Source organism: Neovison vison, chromosome 13 (genome assembly GCF_020171115.1).
Source record: "Neovison vison isolate M4711 chromosome 13, ASM_NN_V1, whole genome shotgun sequence".
In the NCBI taxonomy this organism is placed as follows: domain Eukaryota; kingdom Metazoa; phylum Chordata; class Mammalia; order Carnivora; family Mustelidae; genus Neogale; species Neogale vison.
Genome location: NC_058103.1, coordinates 106,658,479 through 106,682,758, shown reverse-complemented (window position 1 = coordinate 106,682,758; position 24,280 = coordinate 106,658,479). Strand labels below are relative to the sequence as shown.

Below are 24,280 nucleotides of genomic sequence, written 5' to 3'. Positions count from 1 at the left end.
GTCACAAAGCCAAATGTATTTCATACTATGGGTATGGGTCATATGTATTACATACTATGGGTCACAATAAAAAAGAAATCTTAAAAGCCACTGTACTGGGTAGATCCTATCCAAGTTTGGGGGTTGGATCAGGAAAAGCTTTTGAGGAAATGATGTTCCAGCTGAACTATGAAGAATGAACAGCTATAAACTAGTACAGAGGAGACAAGAAGAAGACAGAGATTTGGAATAGCATATGCAAAAGGCCTGTGTTTGGCCAAGAGACCAAAACAATTGAAGACTAGCATAGCAAGAGTAAGGAGGGGAGGTAGTAGCGGCCAGACACTGCAGGGCTTTGGTAGTAGCCCTTATCAGGAGTTCGGGTTTTATTCTGAGAGCAGCTGGGAACCTTTAAGCAGGAAACTGGCTTAGTGTTCTGTTTTGAAGTGATCGCTTTTGTCCCAGTATATGAAACAGACTTATAATATTAGGGCATAAGAGGATACATGGACACCGGTTAACCAAGTGAGAGATAATGGGGGCTTGGACTCCCTTGTTAGCAGTGGAGATATCATGAAATGGCTGGATTCCAGAGATTTAAGAGAGAAACATGACAGGGAATTGAGATGGGCTGTGGTGAAGAAGAAAGTGTCGGACATGAGTTCTCAGTTTGTATACCTTCAGCATCCCTGGAGACAAGGAATCCTGGAGGAGGAGGCACAGTTTGGGGGAGGGGAAATCAGGAGTTCACTTTGGATATGTAGAGTCTAAGGCATCCTTGAGGACAGTCTTGGAAGAGATGCCTTGTAGGCAGTTATTATGAGTTTGATCTTGGAGAACAACTGGAGAATTTAATATGTGAGTCATCGGCACATAGGTTATTGACACTATGGACAAGGATGAAGTCATTTAGAGAGTACAGTGGAGATCTTTAAAAAATAGTACCAATGTCAGTGCCTGGGCTCCACGTAGACCAGTTACCACAACCTCCACTTGCCCTGCTTCTCGCCTCTAGGCTCTGACTCAGCCCAATGAGCACAGACCCACGGAGAGGTCCTGGATTATGGAGCCTGCCAAAGCATGCACAGCCTGGCTTTGCCAGCATCCCTGCTCCCGTACTCTCAGCCCACACCTTTAGATCCTTCAGGGCTTTCTCCACTGTCTACTGAATGGAGTCAGTATTCAGGGCCCTTCCCAGCTCTACCCCAGTCTTCAGTAACTGCAGGCTGCTTCCCAGCAAAACTATCTACTTGAGTCACACGTGGTCTCCCCCTCACTCTGCCCTGCCTCTGTTCCCTGTCTCAAGCTGGAGCTACCCTCTCCACTCTACCTTTTCCTGCTCACAGGCCATTCCCCTACCCTGAAGGTCCCATCCTTGCTGAAGCTCCCCCGAGCTTCAGCCTTAGAAAGTATTCTAAGGCCTAGAATACTTTCTTTCCTTTGAAGACTATCATCACTTCATGATCTGTACCTCTCATTTTCTGTTTAGCAGAGATGACTGTCGATCTGAGAATGCCAAAACTTGCTAACTTTCCTATGTCTCCTACAACTCCCTATCCTCAGAGGTCTCCTGTTGGAACAGGCTGATGGGGCAGATAACTTACTGATCACTCTGCGACTTGTCTGATCCTGTAGCATAAAGAACCCCTCCCAGTGTGCTGGGAAACTGCCTCCTGGCATGGGGCGGAGAAGCCTCTTGAGGCTTAACATACGGTAAGACCCAGACAGGAGTGGGCAGACAGCGGAGATGAGGGAATTAAAGTATTTGCCCATCTGGCCTCATTTGACCTCTCTGCGCTCAGATTACTTACTCTGCCTCCTCACATGATGTTCCCCTGTGGGCATGGGGATGACCCAGTGACCCCTCCCAACAGGGCTTTGCAACATCCTGGTAGGGATGACATTGTGTTAAGCCAGAGATACTCCCTGGTGTGGCTCCCTGATAAGCCCTGATTGTTTGCAAAATGCCAGACTATGGTCAGAATCTTTATTTAATCTGGTTTAGAATACATTACAAATCCCTGGTGGTTGTGAACATTATTAAACTAGCAGACACATACTTGATCTTAGACTAAAGGTCCAGAGTCTATGTGTGAATGAATTTTTAATTCTTAGATTTCAGCTTTAGTAGTAGATACTGTTGACTAATGCTAATTGACTTTCTCACCAACAGTGCAGGAGAGTTCCAGATGTCCACTTCCTCATCAACCCTTGATATTGTCAGCCTTTTTTTTTTTTTTAATTTTAATCATTTACAGGTGTGTGTGTGTGTGTGTGTGTGTGTGTGTGTGTTGGTATCTCATTGTTTTGTTTTGCATTTCCCCAACAGCTAATGATGTTAAACGACTTTGAGGTTTATTTGGATGTCTTCTTTCATGATGTGCCTCTTAACATCTCTTGCCTATTTTTGTACTAGGTCTTTTTTTCTTTTTGCTTTGTGTATATCAGGTATGAATCCTTGGTCAGATATATAGGCTGCAAATATCTCTTCCCATTCCAATTTATGTCTTTTGTTGCTTGTTTCTGTGTCTTTGTTTTTGTTTCTGTTTTGTTTCATTGTTGTTTTACTCTCTTACTGACATCTTCTGATGAGTGGAAGTTCTTTAATGTAACCAATTTGTCAGTGTTTCGCTTCATTGTTGTCTTTTCTGCAACCTGCCTAAGAAATGTTTACCTATTCTAAAGCCATGAATATATTCCCCTGTCTTATCTACAAGCTTTATTTTACCTTTCACATTTAGATCTACAGTCTACCCGAACTGATTTGTGCACATGATGTGAAGTACGGGACATTATTATTTTTTTTTTCTAGGTGGATATCCAGTGTGCCATTTACTGAAAAGACATTTATTTTTCTTTTCTTTTTTCTTTTTTTTTTTTTTTGTTAAAAGGTTTTATTTATTTATTTGACAGAGATCACAAGTAGTTAGAGAGGCAGGCAGAGAGAGAGGGAGAGGGAAGCAGGCTCCCCGCTGAGCTGAGAGCCCGATGTGGGACTCGATCCCAGGACCCTGAGATCATGACCTGAGCCGAAGGCAGCAGCTTAACCCACTGAGCCACCCAGGCACCCCATGAGCCACCCAGGCGCCCTGACATTTATTTTTCTTATGTTCTACAGGACCAATTTTGTCACAAGTTAAGGATCTGTATATGTATGGATCTGTTTCTGGACTTTCTTTTCTGTTTTACTGGACTTTTTGTAAGTTCTCATGTTAGTACCACACTGACTTAATCCCTGTGACTTTAAAGTAAGTGTTGCTATCTGATAGTATAAATCTTCTAATTGTGTTGCTTCTTCTTTAAGATTGTCTTGGCTTTTCTTGGTCCTTTGCATTTCATTTAAATTTTAGGGTTAGTTGCCAACTGACCCTAAAAAGCATGATGGAATTTTGATACATGGAATCTATAAATCAATTCAGGGAGAATTGCTATCTTTGTTATATTGAGTCTTAATAACCCATGAACATGGCATGTTCCTCCATTAAATATCATATTTTATAGTTTTCTGTGTAGAGGTTTTATATATCTTATGTTAGGTTGTGTCCTAGGTGGTTGATTAATAATATGAAATGGTATCTTATTTAAAATTTCATTCTCTAATGACATTTTCAAAAGTTTTTTTTTTTAATTTATTTATTTGACAGAGAATGAGAGAGCACAAGCAAGCAGAGCAGCAGAGGGAGAAGGAGAAGCAGGCTCCCCACTGAACAGGGAGCCCGATGTGGGTCTCGATCCCAGGACTTGGAATCATGACCCAAGTCGAAGGCAGCTGCTTAACCAACTGAGCCACCCAGCTGCCCCCTCTAATGACATTTTTAAAAGACAACATTTACATACTTTGTATATATATTTGGTTCTCATATATTCATCTTGTAATCCAAAGACCTTGCTAAATCCACTTATTAATTTTAAGAGTTTTATTCATAGATTCCTTTGAATTTTCTACATATGCTGTCCACAGATAATGGTAGTTTTATTTCTTTCCAGTCCTTGTTTTATTTCCTTCTCCTTTTGCACAGGCTAGTACCTCCAGTGCAATGTTGAACAGAAGAGATGATGGGGATATCCTTGTCTCAATTCTGATCTTGGGGATATCTTTCAGTATTTCACCATTAAGTGGGATGTTTGCTTTAGATATTTTGGTAATATTCTTGATTAAGTTAAGGAGAGTCCTTTCTCTTCCTAAGTTGCTAAATTTTTTTTTCTTAAAATCATGAACAGGTATTGGTTTTATGAAGTGCTTTTTCTGCCTCTACAAAGATAATCATATATTTTTTCATCTTTATTGACATTTATCTTTATTCCCACTGATTTATTTTAGAATATTAAGCCAGTCTCTCATTCCTGAAATAAACTCAACCCTCAAGCTGGCAGTGTTGCATTTTCTTATCCATAATTATTTTTGTTGAGATTTTTGCAGTTATGTTCCTGAGAGATTGGCCTTTAATTTTATCAGATTTGGTATCAAGGTGGTGCTGAAATCAAAATGAGTAAGAAAATATTTCTGAAATATTTCTGAAAATATTTCAGAAAAGAAAATGTTTCTTTTCTGGAAGAGTTTGTGTAATTTGACATTTTTTTCCTTACATGTTTGGCTGGAAACTCTTTTGATGACACACTTTAGAACCAGTTTTATAGGCCACATTTTGGGAAACAATGGCCTAGAACAAAACTTAAGCATGAAATTATCAATTCCTGTCAGTTTGAATGCTCTCACTTTTATTTCCTCCCTGTGCAGCACCAGCCACTTTACCTTTTCTTTCCCGGCTGTGTGGGGCTCAGCGAAGTCAGCACTCAAGAGAGTGGTGAGGTCATCTGAGACCAAGCCTGGTCCTCAGGACTGTGCTCTCTCCCTGCCACCGGGCAGCCTGCCCCAGCCTGCTCAGCCATCACCACACTCCTCTGACAGAATGAATGCCCTTGATGGCGTCCCCTTCAAGGTGCCCAATGGCTTTGTGATAGGCACAAAGTCCCCTCCTGGGCCAGAACTCAGCGTCCCAGCCTGCAGGGAGCTTCTGCTGGGTTCTATGGTAAGTATCTGTCTGTCCATTTATCTCTTGTCTCTGCTCCTCTAGATCTGATGCTGAGACTCATGGGCCTTGTTCCTTGATTTTAAAGGGCAGCAAGGCCAGGGAACCTGGGTGGCTCAGTCGGTTAAGTCTCCAACTCTTTTTTTTTTTTTTTTAAAGATTTTATTTATTTATTTGACAGAGAGAGATCACAAGTAGGCAGAGAGGCAGGCAGAGAGAGAGAGAGAGAGAGAGAGAGAGAGAGGAGGAAGCAGGCTCCCTGCTGAGCAGAGAGCCCGATGTGGGACTCGATCCCAGGACCCTGAGATCATGACCTGAGCTGAAGGCAGCGGCTTAACCCACTGAGCCACCCAGGCGCCCAGTCTCCAACTCTTGATCTCAGCTCAGGTCTTGATCTCAGGGGTGTGAGTTCAAGTCCCTCGTTGGGCTTCACGCTAGGTGTGGAGCCTACATACATACATACATACATGGCAGCAAGTCCATCTCTGGTATGTTCTAGAAAGTTTGGGAAAAATCCAAGGGGAAAAGGTGTTTCACGAAGAAGGCTAGTGGCCTGATGATGGGGATTATTTGCTGGGGTTTATTTGAAGCTAAGAATAACAGGAAGCTGCCAATAGGAAGTGACTGAGAGTCATTGCAAAGATACTCCAATTCCTCTTTTCCCTGTTGGCCTGCTGCCATGATCAAAATTCTACCATTTAGAATCACTCCTGTGAACTAAGACACTATCTCCAGAATCCTCTGTTAAAATGCAGACAGTTACATGGGACACATTAGAAGGGGTTACTATTCCATAGACCCAAAGTACCTCTCCCCCCCGAGGTGCCCTGGAAAGCCCCCATTCCCCACAGCTCACACATGGGGATATGCACCCAGTGTATGTGGTGGTATTGCACCCCCTCAAGAGAAACATGATGATCTAACTTCCAGGAGAGTCCCATTTACTTGAAGGTTTAGGGGGAAACCTATTGCATCTGTATTATAACACAGATCATGAGAGAGGATGCAGAATTCACATGAATTTTTACAAATGGAAGAACGAGATTGCCAAAAACTGTGAAACTGGTGTTGGGCCTCTCCGAGTCTTGTGTGCCTGTGTGCCTTCTTCACTGTCTGCAGGGTACTTGGTAAAAAACTCTGAGGCTCTCGGGCGGCCCTCACTCATTTTGCACATGAGGAACCTGAAGTCCAGAGAAGGGAAGTCCTTTGTCCAAAGTTAGTGGCGATGGCAAGACTAACACCCAGGTGTTATCTCCAAATCATTGTGTATTCGCTCAGAGAAGGATCGGAGCATGAGACACTGGACGAGTGATGTTCTGAGGCAGAAAACCGGGTTGTAGGAAGTCAGGTGCAAAAAGTACCATCCACGAAAGAGGAAGGGGCTTGAGTGGCTCAGGGGCCCAGGAACAGGAGACTCTGTGCCGTTTTGCTTTATCGACAGACCCTTAGGACCAAGGTGTCCAGAAGGGAAATACACTCTGTAAAACCCAGAGCCCAGTGTCCACGGGCCAATAGTCTGGGGCGGGAGCTCTGACTCTTCCCAGGCAGTCTGCACTGTGGGCCTTGTGTCGTCGGAAAAGGAATTCGCCTGATGAAGCTCCAGCCAAGGTGGATTATCACAACTTTCCCCTCCCTGCTGAGCTCAGACCAAGCCGAGAAGAGACTATCCTGAAAGTTACTTCTCTTAGAAGCAGAACTGGGAAACTTTCTACCAAGTCCATGTCTGGTGTCCTTGCCCAGGTGCTGAGCCTGGCTCTGCCCCCTACTCTCAGGGAGGGTATCTGTACTCCCCAGAGCCTAAACTCCTCTGAACTCCATGGAGTTTAGCCTCTAAACTCCAGGCTAACAGTTTAGCCTCTCCTATTAAGTCCCCTTGAGTTCATCGGGCTATATTCCCAGTGTTTAGAACCTGGAATACATTTCCCATAACAACGATGTTCTAGGTAGTGCTTAGATTACCAGGTGAACCTACAGTGGTCTAAAGGGAAGAAGTAATCACCACAGCTACCGTTAGCCCCTGCTTAGGTGCTCTGTGTACAGTCACTCTTCTCTCTCCTATTTATGATAACCCTTTTAGCAGGCATGTTTTCCTCCTACCCCATGGCACAGGAAACCAAAGCTCCCACCCAACTGAGGTACTTGTGAGTGACACAGCCAGGATTCCAACACTTGTCTGTCAGACCCCAAAGCCCATGTCCACCCCTTCCCCTCTGCTGCCTTCACCCTTCCTTCCATACTTAAAGTCTTGGCAACTCTGTGTTTTTATTGTTTCGCAGTTTTCCCTTTAATTAGAGTGAATTGCCCTAACAAAAAAATATATATTCTTAGTGAAAAAATACATTCACATAGTTTAAAAGTGAAAAAAAGAAAAAGAAAAAGATTACAAAATTATATAGAGCGGAGGTTAACAAACATTTTCTATAAAAGACCAGGTAGTAAAAACTGGCAATTACTCAACTCTGCTGCTTAGAGAAAAAGCTAGAGTTCTGGAAAGGAGTGGGTGGGTATAGCTGTGTTCAAATAACAGTTTACCTACAAAAGCAGTGGGTGTGGGCAGCGTGGCCCACAGGCAGCTTGAAGGCCTTGGGAGAGCAAACAGTCGCCCACTGACACCTTCCCACTGACCCAGTTCCCCAGCTCCACACCCTCACTGGGGATATCTGTTCCTCATTTTCTCTGTATTCTTCAGGGGATATTTACGTGTATAGTGACAAGCAAGTACAGCTATTTCCTCCCTTTTTACACCAACGGTAGCATGTTATATACACTGTTCTTCTTGACTTTTGTACCGCATATATTTTAAGATCTTTCTGTATCGGTACATAAAAAGCTTCTTCAGTTTCATTTTTCACTGTGTAGCATTGCATTACGTGGCTATATCCTACTTTCTTGAATGGGTGCCCTCTTGATGGACACTTGGGTTCTTCTCAGTCTCTTGTCATGATAAACAGTGCTGCTGGGAATGACGATATGCATGTGTCCTTTTGAATTTCTTTAAGCATTTTTCCAAATTTTCCTCCATAGGAGTCATACTGATTTCCATCCCAGCCAGCACTCTACAGGAGGTCACATGCCCCTCCCCCCCCCAACAGAGTGTCCTCAGACTTCCGGTCTTTGCTGAGGGGTAGGCAGATGGTATCTCAGGGTAGCTGTGATTTGCCTTTCTCTTATCACGAGTGAAGTTAAGCAACTCTTCGTGTGTTTAGAAGACATTTGTGTGGCTTTTTTCTGTGGACTATCCATATCTTGTGCTCTGTTGATCTTTTTCCAATCTATTTCTAACACTTCCTATATTAGTAAATTTAGCCCTTTGTCTCTTATGTGAGTGCTGTTTTCCCCCACTTTGCCATTTGTCTCTGACCTTGCTTGTGGTATATTTGCATGCAGATTTTGCACATGTGTGTATCTGTACTTTTATGGCTTCGGGAAAGGCTTTCCCCTCTTGAGGACATCTCTTTTGTTTTTTCCTAGTACTTTAATAGTTTCATACATACATTTAAATTTTTGGTCCTTTTGGAATTAATTCTTTTGTATAATGTGAGAATGGATCCAACTTTATTTTCTTCAAGCCAGCTAACATAATTTATTGGCTAGTCCCTCTTTTTCCCATTGTTTGAGATGCCCCCTTTATTATTTACTAACGCCCCATAGATATTAAGGTCTATTTCTGGACTTCCTATTCTATACCTGCATCTGTACCAATACCATAGTTTCAATTATTGACATTTTATAATATGATTAAACAGCCAGTAGAGCCAGTTCCCTCTCCCTATTTACCATTTTGTGCCCAGAGTCTTCTGGCACTTCTGTTGTTTGTTTTTCATATGAACTTTAGAATTATCTTGCTTAGTTCCATAAATCATTAAGTGTTGGTATTGATGTTGGGTCTTGGTATCTTTTCATCCCAAGTCCCATCAGCTGTCTTGAAACCGCCTTAGTCTCTTTCTCTCCATGTCTGCCTCATCACTCTTCACGTGGTCTTTTTCCCTCCTCTGTCCTTCACAACCTGCCTATTTTGCTTCAATCTCTTCATCCAGCTGTTTATTCTGCACATACTTACAAACGTCCACCCTGTGTCAGGCCTGCCTGGGCCCTGGGGATGCAGAGAGGAATAAGACACAGTCTCTTACCTCAGTCAGAAAGCAATGCTAGAACAGCCTAGTTAGGCTCCTCTCCTCAACCTGGGGTCATGTCAGGAGAGAAGGGGGCGGAACCTGTGATCTACGTGTCTGAGTACCTGTCTTTCTGCCTCTCCTTCCCCCCCACAAATACCACCTCCCCCAGCTTTGTTCTTCCTTCATTGACCATCACAGAGCCCTGAAAGAGCCTTTTAAACAATTTTACATTTTTTAACAGAATTTTGTATTTCTGGTTCTTACTTTTAAAAGTGGGCAGCAGATAAATAATTTATTTTTGACTCAATTCTGAATTCTCAAGTTAGATTATTTATGTGAACTCCAGACTGCTTATTTAGGTGGCCTGATATGTAGTGAGAAAACACTGCTGTCAGGTGGACAGAGGAATCCCAGCTCAAACCGCTCAACACCAGTCTGATCTCCAGCAATTTGAAGATTCTGAATCTCGATTTCATATTCAGCAAAGAGAAATAACACTATAACATACTTAGTGGGGTTTAACAGAGTTTAGTGATTTTTATGTTTCCTGGACCTCAGAGTAACCTCTGATGGCAACCAAGGGGAAGGAGAGGTTTGTGTGCTGAGCGGGCCTCCAGGGCTGAGCGCTCACTGGCAAATGGTGCTCGGTTCAAGTGAAAAGTTTCAAGTGAAAGTTCAAGTTCAAGTGAAAGTGTCTTTGCTAAAAACAAGGGTTTTGGAGACTTCTTTTTTAAAGCTGCTATTGTTAAATTACATACTGAATGGCAAAGGGACTTGGGATTTGGGGTTTCAATCACTTAATGGCAAAGGGACTGTTTCATTGTGCTAACCTAATTCCTCATTATGTCCTTTGGCAGACTTAACCCATTCAATTGCTACTGCTACCGTGACCCCAGTGCTTGCTAAAACTGGGGCTGAGGGTGGGTGGTAATAAGTGCCTGGAGTTCAGAAACAGAAGCTGCCCAGGCCTGGCAAATTTTTGGCTGAACAAAGGGGCAGGGTAGGGGTGGGCCCTTGGTCCTGCTTTGGGCCCAAGAGCCTCACATCCCCTTCTTCTTGCAGCACGACTTCAGCCTGGAGAGGAGGGTGCTCTTCTGGGTGGAGGCTGTCATCCGGGGACCCTGCCCCGTCCAGTGCGACGCCCTGGGAATGGCATCGGCCCCCCCGGCCTGGCTCTTGCTGGTCGGTTCAGAACCTGAGCCAGTGCCCCCACCAGCTGCAGACACCTGCCCGGAGGCCAGACCCCAGCTGCAGCTAGATCAGGAGGAGGAGAAAGAGGAGGAGGTCAAGGAAGAGGAGGAGGAGGAGTTGGAAGAGAAACAGGGGGAGGCCCACGTAGAGGAAGAAGCCGCCTCTGCCAACGAGGAAGAGCCAGGTTCCTGCAGCCCCCTGTCCAGCTCCCCCGCGAGCGCTGGCCCGGGCCATTCCCGATGCTCGCTGGACTTGCTGCGCGGCGTGAAGTCGGAGCTGGCCGGGGCGCGGCGGCGGCTCTCGGAGGGCCGGCTGTCTGCTCGCCCCCGCGCCCTCCTGCACCGCATCCGCCACCGGGCGCTGAGCCTCTGCCCCAGCCCCGCGCCGAGTCCAGGCCCGGTGCTGCCCGCGGACCCTGCGCCCACGCTCCCCAACGCCCCTGCGCCGCCCCCACGGCCCTCCACAGCTGGCGCCATGCCCCCGCTGCGGAGCCACAAGCCCACGGTCGCGGTAAGGAACCCCAGCTCAGCAGCAAGGCCCCCAGTCGTCTGGGGTCCCAGCCTGATCCGCAGCCCTCGTTCCCTCCTCTCTGCTCTCCTTCCTGCCTTTACCTGTTCTCACCTAGCCGGGTACCATGCTGTCCTTCCTACGGCCCTTGACCTAGACGAGTCCCTGCTCAGAAGCCCCATTCCCTGTTTTCTGCTGTGTCTGTTTTCCTTCTGTTGGGACCCACGCCACAATAATTGTAATCATCCAGTATCTGTCTCTTCCCATGCAGTATGAATCTTTTTAGGGCAGGGATTGGAGGGCCTTCATTTTTGTTTCCAGGGCACCCAGCAGCAGATTGGCCCCTAGGGGGTGCTCCTGGAATGTCCATTGAATGAACGAATGTGACTCAAATCTAAGGCTTCCCACCCAGTGAGGCTTCCTGTGGGATGAGTAAGCTGGAGGCTCAAATCAAAGGTTACTCCCTGAGCAGTTACTTCCTGCTGCCCAGGGTACTGGAAGAGACATTGACTGAGGGAGAGTTGGCCAGGGAGAGGTGGGACAAGGCAGCACCTGTAGTGGGAGAGATCAGGTGCTGAGAGAGAGGGGACAGTTTCTGCCGACTGGGAAGTCTTCGGGACAGAGGATGTGCTCCTGGAAGAACCAGGAGTAGAAGTGAAGTTAAAGTGAAACCAGTGAAGCTTAAACCTCAAACCCCTCACTTGGCCTCTTCCAAGGCTTTATATCTAATGTGCCTTTTTTAAGAGGCCCAAATTATGTTAAGTACCAAACTCCATAAAGCCTGGATCTGGACAGATGGAGTGGGTCAGGAATGAGAGCCAAAGGGCACACAGCTTTCTGTCCCCTAGCTACCCTATTGTTGGGCCAAGAGATGCAACAGAATAAGGCCCAGGTGAAATTTAAATCCAAAAGACAGACTAGAGGTCTGACTTTTCTCACTCATGGGTGTGTGACCTCTGGAGAGTCACTGAACTACCCTGAGCTCTCCCTGGGTCACTTTACCACACACAGTTAGTTAGGGCAAACGCAGAGCACAGGCTCTGTAAACTGGGCAGGCGGCGCCATATCAAGGGCCAGATGTTGAAGCCAGGATGGCTCTTTCCTGGTCCAGATTAAATGTAACTCTAGCAACAACCATCCTTGTTCTGCGGAGGAGAAAACTGAGGCAGAGAACAGCTAAGAATCATTTTTTAGGTCACAAGAGTAGATTCAGATCCTAAGATTTGGATGTCTTCCAGTTTGGGGGTCAAAAACAGACCCTAGGGAAAGCTCATGGCAGGAGAACCCCTGAAAAGTTAGGGATGGGTGGACAATTCATGTCAAACATATACGCTCTTCCCCAGGAGCCAGGGCAGCAGCTGGGCTTTCCCTGGGGAGAAGGGGACAGGGCAGTCTGGTTAGGGAATGGGTGAAGGGTGATGCTGGCCAAACCCGCTGAAATGCCTTCGAGCCACCCTCCTTACTCTAGGGCCAGTGTGCCCAGTCCCTACCCTGCTCCACGCCCTACCAAACCTCAGCCCAGCCAACCTGAAGAAGGAAGAAGATCCAGCCCTGCTTCCCCCTCACTAAGGTGTAGGGTAAAGAACCCCGAATGTGATTCTGAGCAGGGCTCAGTTCCCAAATATGTATTGCTTCCCCAGTCATTAATTTCTCTGAACCTCAATTTCAATGTCTGTGAAATGGGATAATAGGGATGGACCTATCATATTTCTCCTGCGGGAGAATGTCCTGCCATGCCAGGTATCACCTCCAGAGGCAACTGACACACCCAGCCTGTCTCTATTTCAGTCCCTCAGCCCCTACACCTGCCTGCCGCCTCTTGGCGGCATGCCTCAGCATCTCAGCACCTGCAGATCACACTCCACTAGTTCTGCTGACCTGCTGTCTGCCCTGAGCCAGGAGGAGCAAGACCTCATCGCGCCCGTAGTCGCCCTGGGGTATCCCCTGCATAGGGCCATCACGGCTCTGCAGAAGACAGGGCGGCAGAGCCTGAGCCAGGTAGGTAAAGGAGGGCCCCTAAGCTTGGGGGCTGTGGGTCTGGAGCCAGGTGTGTGGCCAAGAAGTTTTTATCTTTAACTTGAAAAAGTTTTGTTTCCTTCTCTTTAGAAGCAGAACGTTAGCCTGGCATTAATTGTTGAGGGTTATGAGCAAGTTTCTGGACCCTGATGCCATTTTATACATAAGGATTTATCAGGAGTCCCCATGCCCATTTGGAGAGTTGTAATATTCTTCTCCTGTCCCAGTCTCTGCCCCAAGTACAGGGGGCTGAAGCTTTGGGCAGCCAGTAATCTCTCCAGAGATACCCAGTAGAACTTCTGCAATGAGATAGATGTTTTATACCTGGGTTGTCCAATACAGTAGACACTGGCCTTATGTGACTACTTGAAATATGGCTAGTGTGACTAAGAAACTGAACTTTTTGTTTTACTTAATTGTAATTAATTTAAATTAAAATACCAGATGTGGCTGCTGGCTACCATAGGGATGGCAGAGCTCTAACCACTCCCCTCAAAGAGCAGTTTATCCATATTCATATCCATCTTTTTCTCTTTTGATCTACCCATCCATCCACTCCATCTAGTCCACAGTATTTACTTGGCACCTCCTAGGTGTTCAGATGGAGCTAGCAGCTATGGGGGGGGGCACTCCTCTTGGTGGAAGGGGCTGCAAAGAGTTTATGGCCATCCTTAATCAAGCACAAGGAGGTTCCAGTGATCAGCAAAGGCTCACGGAGGTACCACATCTTGAGCTGGACTTTAAGGATGAATAAACTCTGAATCTGGAGGAAGCAGAAGGGAGGATATTCCAAGCAGGAGGAACAGTCTGAGCAAAGGAGTGGAGGCAACGGGGCAGGGTTTGGGAGGCCCTTATCCAGCCAGTCTCTCTGGAGTACAGAGTGCATGATGCAGGCTGGTGAGAGACAGGACAGGGAAGGGGGTGGTGAGGGCAGATTGAGGGTGCCTTGAAGGCTGAGCTGAGAAGTTTATAAATGACCCACTCACAAAAGGGAGGCATGGAAGGATTATGAGTAGAGGCAGGAGGTGACATGAAACGCCACTGCCTGATCCCCCCCTTCTCCCACCTGAAGGTCACATCTTGCTTCCCATTGTTTTCTGCACATGGGAACTCTTTCGGTTGGAAAGCTGAGCTGCAGATATCAAAAGGTCCCAGGGCAGTTGGCACTTCTTCCTTTCTTCTATCTCTGCTCCGTCACCATCAGAGGGTTTGGATACTCTCTCCGTAATGTCTGACGACTGTCATATGTTGGGTCCCTAAGGTCCAGAGCTGCCTGCTTCTGGATAAGGGAGGGATAGAAGGAGAGTGACTCTCAGACCAGAGCTGAAGCAGGACGTGGTGCTGGCAGGCTGAGGAGGTGGGCGAATGCACGTGGCCACCTTCCTCACCCACCCCTGCTTCTGTTCTCCTCTGGCTTCATCAGTCCATACCTTGTCCTGGAGGAAAACTTCCAACATGGCTGCTGACATTCATCCAACACCTTCTTTGTGCCAGGCCCTCAATCTGAGAATATTTGATTAGGTCTTCTCAGTTCTGCAAGGTTGCTACTACTGTCCCTCCCCACTTTGCAGATGAGGAAACTGAGGCCAGGAAGGTTCATATATCCAATCAGTGGAAGAGCCGGGGTTGAGGCCAGGCCGGTTTGACTCTGAATCTTTGTTGCCTGGTACTTTCCTCTCATTTACTGGGCAAGAACCTTCCAGGGAAGCACCCAAGACTGATCTGAGATTTAAGAGTAGATCTAAGATTGTCCCCACCTTCAGCCACTGCTGAAAGCTAGGACCTGGGCCAAGAAGCTGGCCAGAAGGCCCGTGGCCACAGTGGGGGCTCTGACATGCCGCCCAGTCCCTTTAGCTCCTGTGACAAGGCTGAGGCCTCAGGCCATCACTCTGGGGGTCTGAGGATGAGTCGGAGCCAGCACGAGGCACTGGCCTCCCCATGGATGGGCTGGAAGAATCCCATTGCATCAGGAACATTGTGTTTCCAGATATGCACTGACCACCTGCCTGGCCAGCTGGATCTCTGGGTGGCCTTCTTCCGTGGTCGTCAGTCAGGAGCCAAGCCCTAAGGTGTGGGCCTGAAGGGCCACTGGATGACTCCATCTGTCCTCCCCCACCAAGTGATTATTTCCCTCTATTCTGTGAAGTCCCACCATTAATTGAGCAACTCCTTGGATTCAGAGTCCTTCCCCCCTTAAAGGATGTACACTATAATAAACCTTTTTGGCTAGAAATTATAGACAGATGGCCCAGGAAGGCGAGCATCAGGTGACAGAGACAGAGCAGTTAGAAAAGCCAGGGAGAAAGGAGGAGATATAAAAGATAAGCTTTGTCCATCATTCCTTCCTTCCTTCCTTTCATGAGGACTGATGTGCCCACTGGCTGCCTATAGGACAACACTGGTGGCATGTGTGAGCATCTACAGGCCAGGGCCAGACTTGGTATGGGACTCCAGGCACCTCAGGGTGCTTCCCCTCTTTACAGAATGGAGGGGAGGACACGCATTTATAATCAATGAGTGCTGAGGCCCCCATTCTGGGGTGTGAAGGTGACATCCTGGGGCCTGAGGCAGACCTGGTGGCTTCTACAGTCTCATAGGACCAAAAGCTGACCAAGCAGCAGAATGTCTATAACTGTAGATCCCCAGGACCTACTCTGGAGAATCCCAGTCAGCAGATCTGGAATGTGCCAAAAGGCCTATTGTGTTAAGGATCTGAAGGTGGTTCTGATATCCAGCCTGCACTGGGTCTACTGGTATGGGTTGAGGTCAGCTGTCCCTTGAGTCAGTGGTTCTCAGCTATGGCTGCACAGAATTACCTGGGGAGCCACACGAATCCCAGTGCGCAGACTGCCTCCCAGACCAATTATATCTGAGCTTCTGGAGACACCCGTCCGAGGCTTATGGGTAGTCATGTCAGAGCTCCCGGGTAGCTGCAGTCAGCACCAAGGCCAAGAACCGTTGCTGTGTTTGAACCAAGAGACCAAGGAGCAGCCACCATCCACGCTTGACTTGCTCTTCTTTTCACCTTTGGAAATCCTGTTCACTTTCAAGGCAGCTCAGAAAACCTCCTCTAGCATTGGGTCCCTGATGGACAAAGCCGAGAGGTCAGGTGATCTAGGTCTTAGTCCTGGGTCCCTGGGCAACCTGCCCACCCTGCTTGGGCCTCTTTCTTACACTGAACAAGGAGAGCTTGGCTGGATGGTTTACAAAACATGCTCAGAGCAAGGTCAGGCATCCTGAGGCGGGAGCACCAGACTCCTGGCTCCCTTGCTCCTGCCCCCCACCAGTTCTCCAAGAGCAGCTCGATCTTCTCATTATTGTTGACGTCTCCTGATGCTTGGACAGTTTAGAAGCTAAAGCAGTTAGAAAGCACTCATCTGTATGATCCACCTCTAAAGGTCTGTAGAAACCTCCCTGTTCTTCTCCACCTATACCCATAATTCTTATGCCCTGGAACCTTCCTTTGGCATTAGCTCTCTATAAGTGTTGCTTTGATTTGCCCGGCACTCAAGATTTCCTCTATCTGGCTCACCCCCCTCCCCTACCCCCCCAAGCAGTGAGCTCCTTGAAGGTAGTTCTTAATTCATCTTAGAAACATGGCATACATTTATTGAGGTCCTTCTGCCTGCCATGCTGGTTGCTGGGGACACAGTGGTGATCAAGACTGAAACAACCCTTCCCTCGCTGAGAGAGAGAGAGAGAATAACTAGAGTTGGACACGCTGTGACAGGGGAAGCACAGGGCTATGGGAGCCGCAGGCAAGGCCCCCAGTGGAGACCAGGGCAGAGGCTCCCCAGGGAAGAGGGCTGAGGCTGGCCTTGACCGAGGGAGTGAGATGTGTGGAGGCCTGGGGTGCTGAGGCCACTGACAGGGGCAGAGGGGAAGGCCTTTGGGCTCTGATAAGGAGGCAATACTTCATCCTGAGGGCAAAAGCAGCTCCTGGTGACTAAGCACAGAGTGACCTGAACAGGTTTCCCAGCCCTGTGGTACTTCCTCTGTCCTCCTCCCCTTTCTGGCACCAGAGTTCACGTGGGCCCGGATAGCAGACATGTATGTGTCTCGGGATGGGTGGGGCTGCCCAGGCGTGGATGCTGAGGCGGCTGCTTCACACAGGTGGGTGCTCACTAGGGAGGGTGACCAGACTGGGACGGGTGGTGGGTGAGGCGCCCGTGCTTCTGGCCTGTCCCACTCCCCACTTAGGGTCTGGGAATCCTTATCTCACCCTGACAGCCCTTTGCCTAGATTATAGCCCGTGGTCGGGGACAGTTGGTTAAGAACTTGCTGTCCACCCACCCCCGGGTCTCCAGGGGACACCTCTGTCCCTCTTCTGTTGGCTCACAGGGTCTCTGGGGCCATTTCGTGAGTGTGTGGTGGGTTGACTTGTCAGCCTGGTCTGAGCTCAGGCCTGGCTGAGGTTGCCAGGGTGTTTTCTCTATCTCATCCGCTGCCCCTGCCACTGCTCTGACTGCACCACTCCCCGCCCCCGCTCCCCACAGTTTCTCAGCTATCTTAGTGCCTGTGACCGGCTGCTGCGGCAAGGCTACGAGGAGGGGCTGGTGGAGGAGGCCATGGAGATGTTCCAGTTCTCCGAGAGCCAGGTCAGCAGGGCCACCTGCCCAGGCCCGGGGTGGGGGGAGGAGATGGGCAGGGGTCCACACATAAGCCTAGTGTGCAGGGGCACACTCGTGCTAGAGTCAGAGCCTTGGGGCCATCAGGAGACAGCCTGCTTGCCGAGCCCCGGGGAGGAGGAGACAGCCCAGGGAGGTGAAGCGTGGGGAAGGGGAGAAGATGGGATGAGGAGGGAAGCAGGTGGCAAGACTTTCACATTATTTAGCCAAATTAACACACAAGTATTATTGAATGCCCACTCTGTCAGACACCTAGAGAGGAGCCACGTACAGCACAAGGATGCATAAACTCTGCTCGGGCAGTTTGCTGGCTACCTGGGAACCCAGAAGGCAGGCAGCTGTGGGCTCAGTGGTATGTTCTGAGTGCCCAGTGGACATGACCTGTCCTCAGGGTGCTGCTGGCTGTGGCTCTGCTGAGTGCTTCTCCACAGAGGCTGAGGCAAGGACAGAGGGCTGCAGGGGATGCCTGGGGGGAGGGAGGAAGGGAGAAGAAGCAGGCACTTCTCAGGTACTGGGGCCAGAGGAGGAAGAAAGGCAGAGGCTGCATGGTGTGAAACTTTGGCAGGGTTTGGGGCTTGGGTAGAAACCCCAGGCTGTGCTTCCTCTGGGCACCAGTATGCAGCCTCCTGTTTTCTGCCCCAGTCTCCAAGCACAGGGAGTGAGGAATGAGCTGGAGTGGAGGAGTAAAGCCAGGATGGAGCCAGTTGTCAGGCCAGAACCTCCTTCCTTGGCACAGGAAGGGAGGTCCAGGCCCATGTCACCCCAAAGTATAGGAAGAAAAAGCAGGTGCTGCCCAGGACCAGGCTTACCTGGCTTGGGGAGTCCATAGCTTTGTGGGAGTAGATACAGTAGGTACCAGGGAGAAGGCTCCACAGGAGGTGACTGGCCTGGCAGTGTCCCCAGCACTCTCTCTTCTTCCCCTTCTTCAGGCAGGGGAGTTCCTGCGCCTCTGGGAACAATTCAGTGCCATGGGCTTCCAGCAGGACCGGATCAAGGAAGTGCTGCTGGTCCACGGCAACCGCAGTGAGCAAGCGCTGGAGGAGCTGGTGGCCTGTGCCCAGTGAGCACTGGCGCATTCCACAATGCCTGTGCATCCCAGTCCTGGGCCAGACCTGGCAATCCATAGTAACTGGATTAGTAAGACTACATAAGAGGGGAAGCTGGCTGGCTAAGTTGGAGGAGTATGTGGCTCTTGATCTCAGGTTTGTGAATTTGAGCCCCACATTGGGTATTGAGATTACTTTTAAAAAAATACACAAGGGGCGCCTGGGTGGCTCAGCGGGTTAGGCCGCTGCCTTCGGCTCAGGTCATGAACTCCGAGTCCTCGGATCGAGCCCCGCATCGGGCTCTCTGCTCAGCAGGGAGCCTGCTTCCTCCTCTCTCTCTGCCTGCCTCTCTGCCTGCTTGTGATCTCTGTCAAATAAATAAATAAACTCTTTAAAAAAATACACAAATAGGGGCACCTGGGTGGCTCTGTGGGTTAAAGCGTCTCTGCCTTCAGCTCAGGTCATGATCCCAGGGTCCTGGGCTCTCTGCTCAGCAGGGAGCCTGCTTCCCCCTCTCTCTCTGCCTGCCTCTCTGCCTACTTGTGATCTCTGTCAAATAGATAAATAAAATCTTTTTTTAAAAAGATTTTATTTATCTATTTGACAGAGAGAGAGATCACAAGTAGGCAGAGAGGCAGGCAAAGAGGGAGAGAGGAGGAAGCAGGCTCCTGCTGAGCAGAGAGCCTGATGCAGGGCTTGATCCCAGAACCCTGAGATCATGACCTGAGCTGAAGGCAGAGGCTTAACCCACTGAGCCACCCAAGTGCCCCGATAAATAAAATCTTTAAAAAAATTTTTTTAAATACATAAATAACCTTTGGGGAAAAAAAAAAAAAAAGATCACACAAGAGTGACACACGCTCATACAAACAATGCCAAAAGTGGAGGTAAATACTGTAGGGGAGGCCAGATTTACTCATTTTAGGTTTTCAGCTGGGGCTCCTCATGGAAAAGACCAATGAAGAAGAGAAAAACATTTTATTTTATTTTTTTAGGATTTTATTTTATTTATTTGACAGAGAGAGACACAGTGAGAGAGGGAAAAACAAGCAGGGGGTGAGGGAGAAGCAGGCTTCCTGCTGAACAGGGAGCCCGATGTGAGGCTCAATCCCAGGACACTGGGATCATGACCTGAGCAGAAGGCAGATGCTTAATGACTGAGCCACCCAGGTGCCCTGAGAAAAAGTTTATTAACGCATGTGGCATTTCTACATCATATGGGGGAAACCTCAATGAAAAGGAACTCAAAACAGCAGTTAGAACTCTGGCTTATATAGCATCTTCAACAAAGAACAGTCAATTTGTATAGAAATGATAGGACAAAGGAAACTGGTTTTGGGGTTCCAGAGATGGAAGCTGTTGGGGGAGGGGGGTGGTGTAAATACAAGGAAGTGAACCAGCTGAGTAGGTTTGTTGGCAGATTCCTCTGGAGCATGTCTGGACTGATAAGAATTTGTCTCCAGAAAAGGAGAGTTTATACCTTGCCTTTAGGCAAAATGTGGGGGAGGGTAGAAGGAGATTTTTTCCTGCATTTGTTGCTTCTTAATCACCTTCAACTCAAAATGATTTTTATGTCAAAGAGGCATATTTTTGGGTGACACTCTGGTCTCTTTCAATATGAAAACAGTTAGCTGAAAGAGTTGAAAGTCATTGCCTCTGGGGAGGGGCATATGGGGGAGCATAGACAAGGAACTATGTTTTTTCATAAAACCCTTGTAAAACTACCTGTATTTGACTCTTTATTTTTTTTTAAAGATTTTATTTATTTATTTGACAGAGAGAGAGAAAGATTGAGATCACAAGTAAGCAGAGAGGCAGGCAGAGAGAAGGGGTGGCAGGCTCCCTGCTGAGCAGAGAGCCCAATGCGGGGCTCGATCCCAGGACTCCAGGACCCTGAGATAATGACCTGAGCCGAAGGCAGAGGCCTAACCCACTGAGCTACCCACGTGCCCCATGTATTTGACTCTTTAAACTATAGGCATGAATAACTTTGATTTTAAGAATATTAAAATAAGTGGTGAGCCATTCTTTTCAGTCCTGTGGGCTCCTAGTAGGTGTGGAAAGAACATCTAACTGTGGTTCAGAAGACCTAATTTCTTATTTTGTTTCTGCTGCTGACTGGCTCAAGGCCTCTTTGGGACTCAGTTTCCCTGGGAAAAGTGGAGAGACTGGACTTGGCTGCCATCGATAAGAATCCCCTGAGAGTTTGTTAAAGAGGCCCAGGCCCTCTTCCGGTGTGATCTGATTTAGAAAGTCCAGCTTGGCAGCCCCAGGGATCTATTTTGTTTTTATAAGGAGCTCTCTGGGGATTTAAAAAAAAAAATCTCTTGTTTTTTAACTGGTTTTGTTGTTGTTCACCTCCACCTATTTCTCCCAACCACTAACCTGGTCTCTGCTATCTATCAACTTGGGGTTTTGGCTTTTTTGTTTTTTTCAGATTCCACATTTAAGAGAAATCATACGGTATTTGTCTTTCTCTGTCTGACTCATTTCACTTAGCATAACACCCTTGAGGTCCATCCATGTTGTCTCAAATGGCAAAATTTCATTCCTTTTATGGTGGGATAATATTCCATTGCATATATAAACCACGGTATCTTTATTGATTCATCCATCTGTCGACATTTAGGTTGTTTCCATGTCTTGGCTATTGTAGATAATGCTGCAGTGAACTTGGGGGAGCATCTATTATTCTGAGTGAGTGTTTTTGTTTTCTTTTAAACACCCAGAGTGGAATTGCTAATCATCTGGTAGGTCTATTTTTAATTGTTTGAGGGCCCTCCCTATGGTTTTCCACAGTGGCTGCACCAATTTACATTCCCACCAACAGTGCACAAGGATTTTTCTCCACATCCTCGCCAATACTTGTTATCTCTTGTCTTTTTGATGATAGCCATTCTGACAGGTGGAGGTCATATTCCATGTAGTTTTGATTTGCATTTCCCTCAGGAGTAATGCTCTTGAGCATATTTTCATGCACCTGTTGGCTATCTATATGTCTTCTTTGAAAAAGTGTCTATTCAGGGCACCTGGGTGGCTCAGTCGATTAAGCCTCTGACTTCAGGTCGTGATCTGGGGGTCCTGGAATGGAGTCCTGCGTCGGGCTCCCATCTTGGCGGGGAGTCTGCTTGTCCCCTCTTTCTGCCCTTCCCCCCACCTCTGTGCACATGCACACACACTCTCAAATAAATAAAACAAAGTCTTAAAAAAGAAAGAAAGAAAAAAGAAAAGTGTCTATTAATCTGTTGTTGTTGGGTTACGTGAGTTCCTTATATATTTCGGATATTAGCCCCTTATCAGATATATGATTCACAAATATTTCTCCCATTCAGTAGTTGCCTTTTCATTTTGTTGATGGTTTCTTTTGTTATGAAGAATCTTCTTATTTTCCACTTGTTTTTTTTTGTTTTTGTTGCTTTTGCTTTTGGTGTCAGATTCAAAAAATCATCACCAAGACCTATGTCAAGGAGCCCACCACCTATTTTGTCTTCTAGGAGGTTTATGGCTTCAGGTCTCCCATTCTAGTGTTCAACCCATTTTCAGTTAATGTTTGCGTATGCTGTAAGACGGCAGATGAGTTTCATTCTTCTGTATGTGGCAGTCCCGTTTTCCTAACACCATTTATTAAAGAGACTGTCCTTTCCCCATTGTATATTCTTGGCTCCTTTGTTATAAATTAATTGACTATATATGCATGGGTTTATTTCCGGGCTCTCTCTTCTGTTCAGTTGAACTGTGTGTCTGTTTTTATGCCAGTACCTCTGGGGATTCTTTTTTTTTTTTTTTAAGATTTTATTTATTTTTTGAGAGAGAGAAAGTATGCTCATGAGCAGGGTTGGTGGGGGGCAGGATTAGGGAGAAGGAGACTCCCCACCGAACAGGGAACCCAATGTAGGGCTCCATCCCAGAAGACCCTGTGATAACTCCCAGCCAAAGGCTGATGCTTAACTGACTGAGCCACCCAGGCACCCCATCCTCTGGAGATTCTTATTCAATATATTGGGCCCACGGCCACTATGTATAACCCTCAGAGCCTCCTGCTCTGACAGCCTGTCAGTCTTTCCTCATTTGTGGAGTAGGCAGTTTGGAACCAGAATTGTCTCCAGTCACTGAAGCCTGTCCTCTGGAGGACCCCAGAGATTGAGGAGACCAGTTGCTGGAGCTGCCCGTGACACAGGCAAGCAGAGGCCAGAGCCAAGACACCAGTGCCCTTGCCCTTCCCAGCCGGCCCTATGCAACGACCTAGAGCAGTTACCACAGAATTAAGACTGCTCAACCTCCTCTACCCAGCAAGCAGAACTGGACCTGGACCTGAGGCCTGGAGAAGACCAAAATCTTTCATGTTTTTCATGGCTCCAAACCAGACATGTTGCTTGAATGTTTAGTGAGGACTTCTTCAGGCCTATCCTGACCTAAACAGCAAGTCTGGGACCAGAACCTAGGACTCCTCAGGTCTGTCCAGTCCCTGGGTGCCTTCCGCTAAGCCTCGATGTCTGCCAACTTGAAATCACATAAAAAATATGCTTTGGCCCTAAAACTTGCTTTGAGTAACTTGCAGGCAATGCAAAACTATTTGAGAACATTGGCAAGGCGGCATAAAGTCAGTCAAAAATAAAACTGCATTTGAGAAAGAATAAAATTCAAGTTCAATTTCTAAAGAGCAACATTAAATCCAAAGCTCTGTGTGTTTTGATTAAGGTAGTCTGGCCTTGGTCGGCCACTTGATTAAGTCCCCTTGATCAGAGGCGACCAGCTGGCAGCCTTCTTCCCCATGAGGCTCTTCCCACTCCTCGCCCACCTGCACCTAACTTCCCATTCCTAGGAAACTACTGCTTGATTTAAAATGGGGCATCAATGGACACGCTATAAATTTTTAAAATATTTTTAGGTCATAGAACAGTGTGGTAGTTAAAAGCCCGGGATCTGAAGTTAGATCCGAGCTGAAACTATAGCCTTATCATTAACTAGCTGTGTGACCGATGTGTGTGCGTGTGTGTGTGTGTGTTTGTGTAACCTTTTGAAGGTCACATCCTCTCTCTGTGCCTCAGTTCCTTATCTATAACACATGGATACTGAAACTTCCCAAAAGGGATGATTGAATGAGCTAGCATACAGGATGCTTGTGGTATGGTGTTTGTTTATATAGATTTATACCCTGCCTTGGTCAATAAACCCTGCTGCCTTTCCTCTGATCATCCTCTCATTCCCCCTCATCGTTGTTAAGGTTAACAAATCTCTAGCGTTTATAATCAAACTCTGAAAACCTGGGAGAATCTCCCCCTTCCTCCCCACCTTCCCATCCCTGTAACTCAGCCTCTGTGGTCAGCAGGCTTTAAGGAAGCCACAGCAGAGGATTCTGGGAGTATCCTGAAAGAAGGACTATCATTACAGCTAATACTAAGGGTCAGGTGACTATATTGGTGGTCCCCTGAAACAGAAGCAATGACACACTTAGCTACCTGAAGGCAGAGTCTAAACAAGGTGGCCCTCAGAGAGGAGGCTAGGAGGATGGTGAAGCCAGGGCACCAGGGGGCAGATCACGGCCTGGCCCAGGGATGCAGAAGGAAGCAAGTTCTGCCTTGGTGCTTGCTGTCACTTCTTTGCCCTATATCCTGTCTCTTCTGTGTCCTTACCATGTTCCTTCAGAGGCTCAGGGCCAACAGACTGAAGGCCTCCTGACTCTGGTCGGAGTGGAGGGGGATAGGGAGGTGGCGTCTCATGAACTTTCAGGCTGAAATCTCAAGTTCTTTGCTCTCATTCCAGGGGGA

At 47.6% G+C, this 24,280-nt stretch overlaps 1 protein-coding gene across 1 annotated transcript; it reads left to right on the top strand.

The window, feature by feature from the left end:
- Positions 1-4,889: 4,889 nt before the first annotated feature.
- On the top strand, positions 4,890-18,698 carry UBAP1L (ubiquitin associated protein 1 like). Its single transcript, XM_044229901.1, has 6 exons — positions 4,890-5,009; positions 10,187-10,408; positions 10,466-10,825; positions 12,611-12,820; positions 17,335-17,436; positions 18,396-18,698. The coding sequence occupies exons 1-6, from the start codon at positions 4,890-4,892 to the stop codon at positions 18,528-18,530; spliced, it is 1,149 nt and encodes a 382-aa protein (XP_044085836.1). The 3' UTR covers positions 18,531-18,698.
- Positions 18,699-24,280: the final 5,582 nt, after the last annotated feature.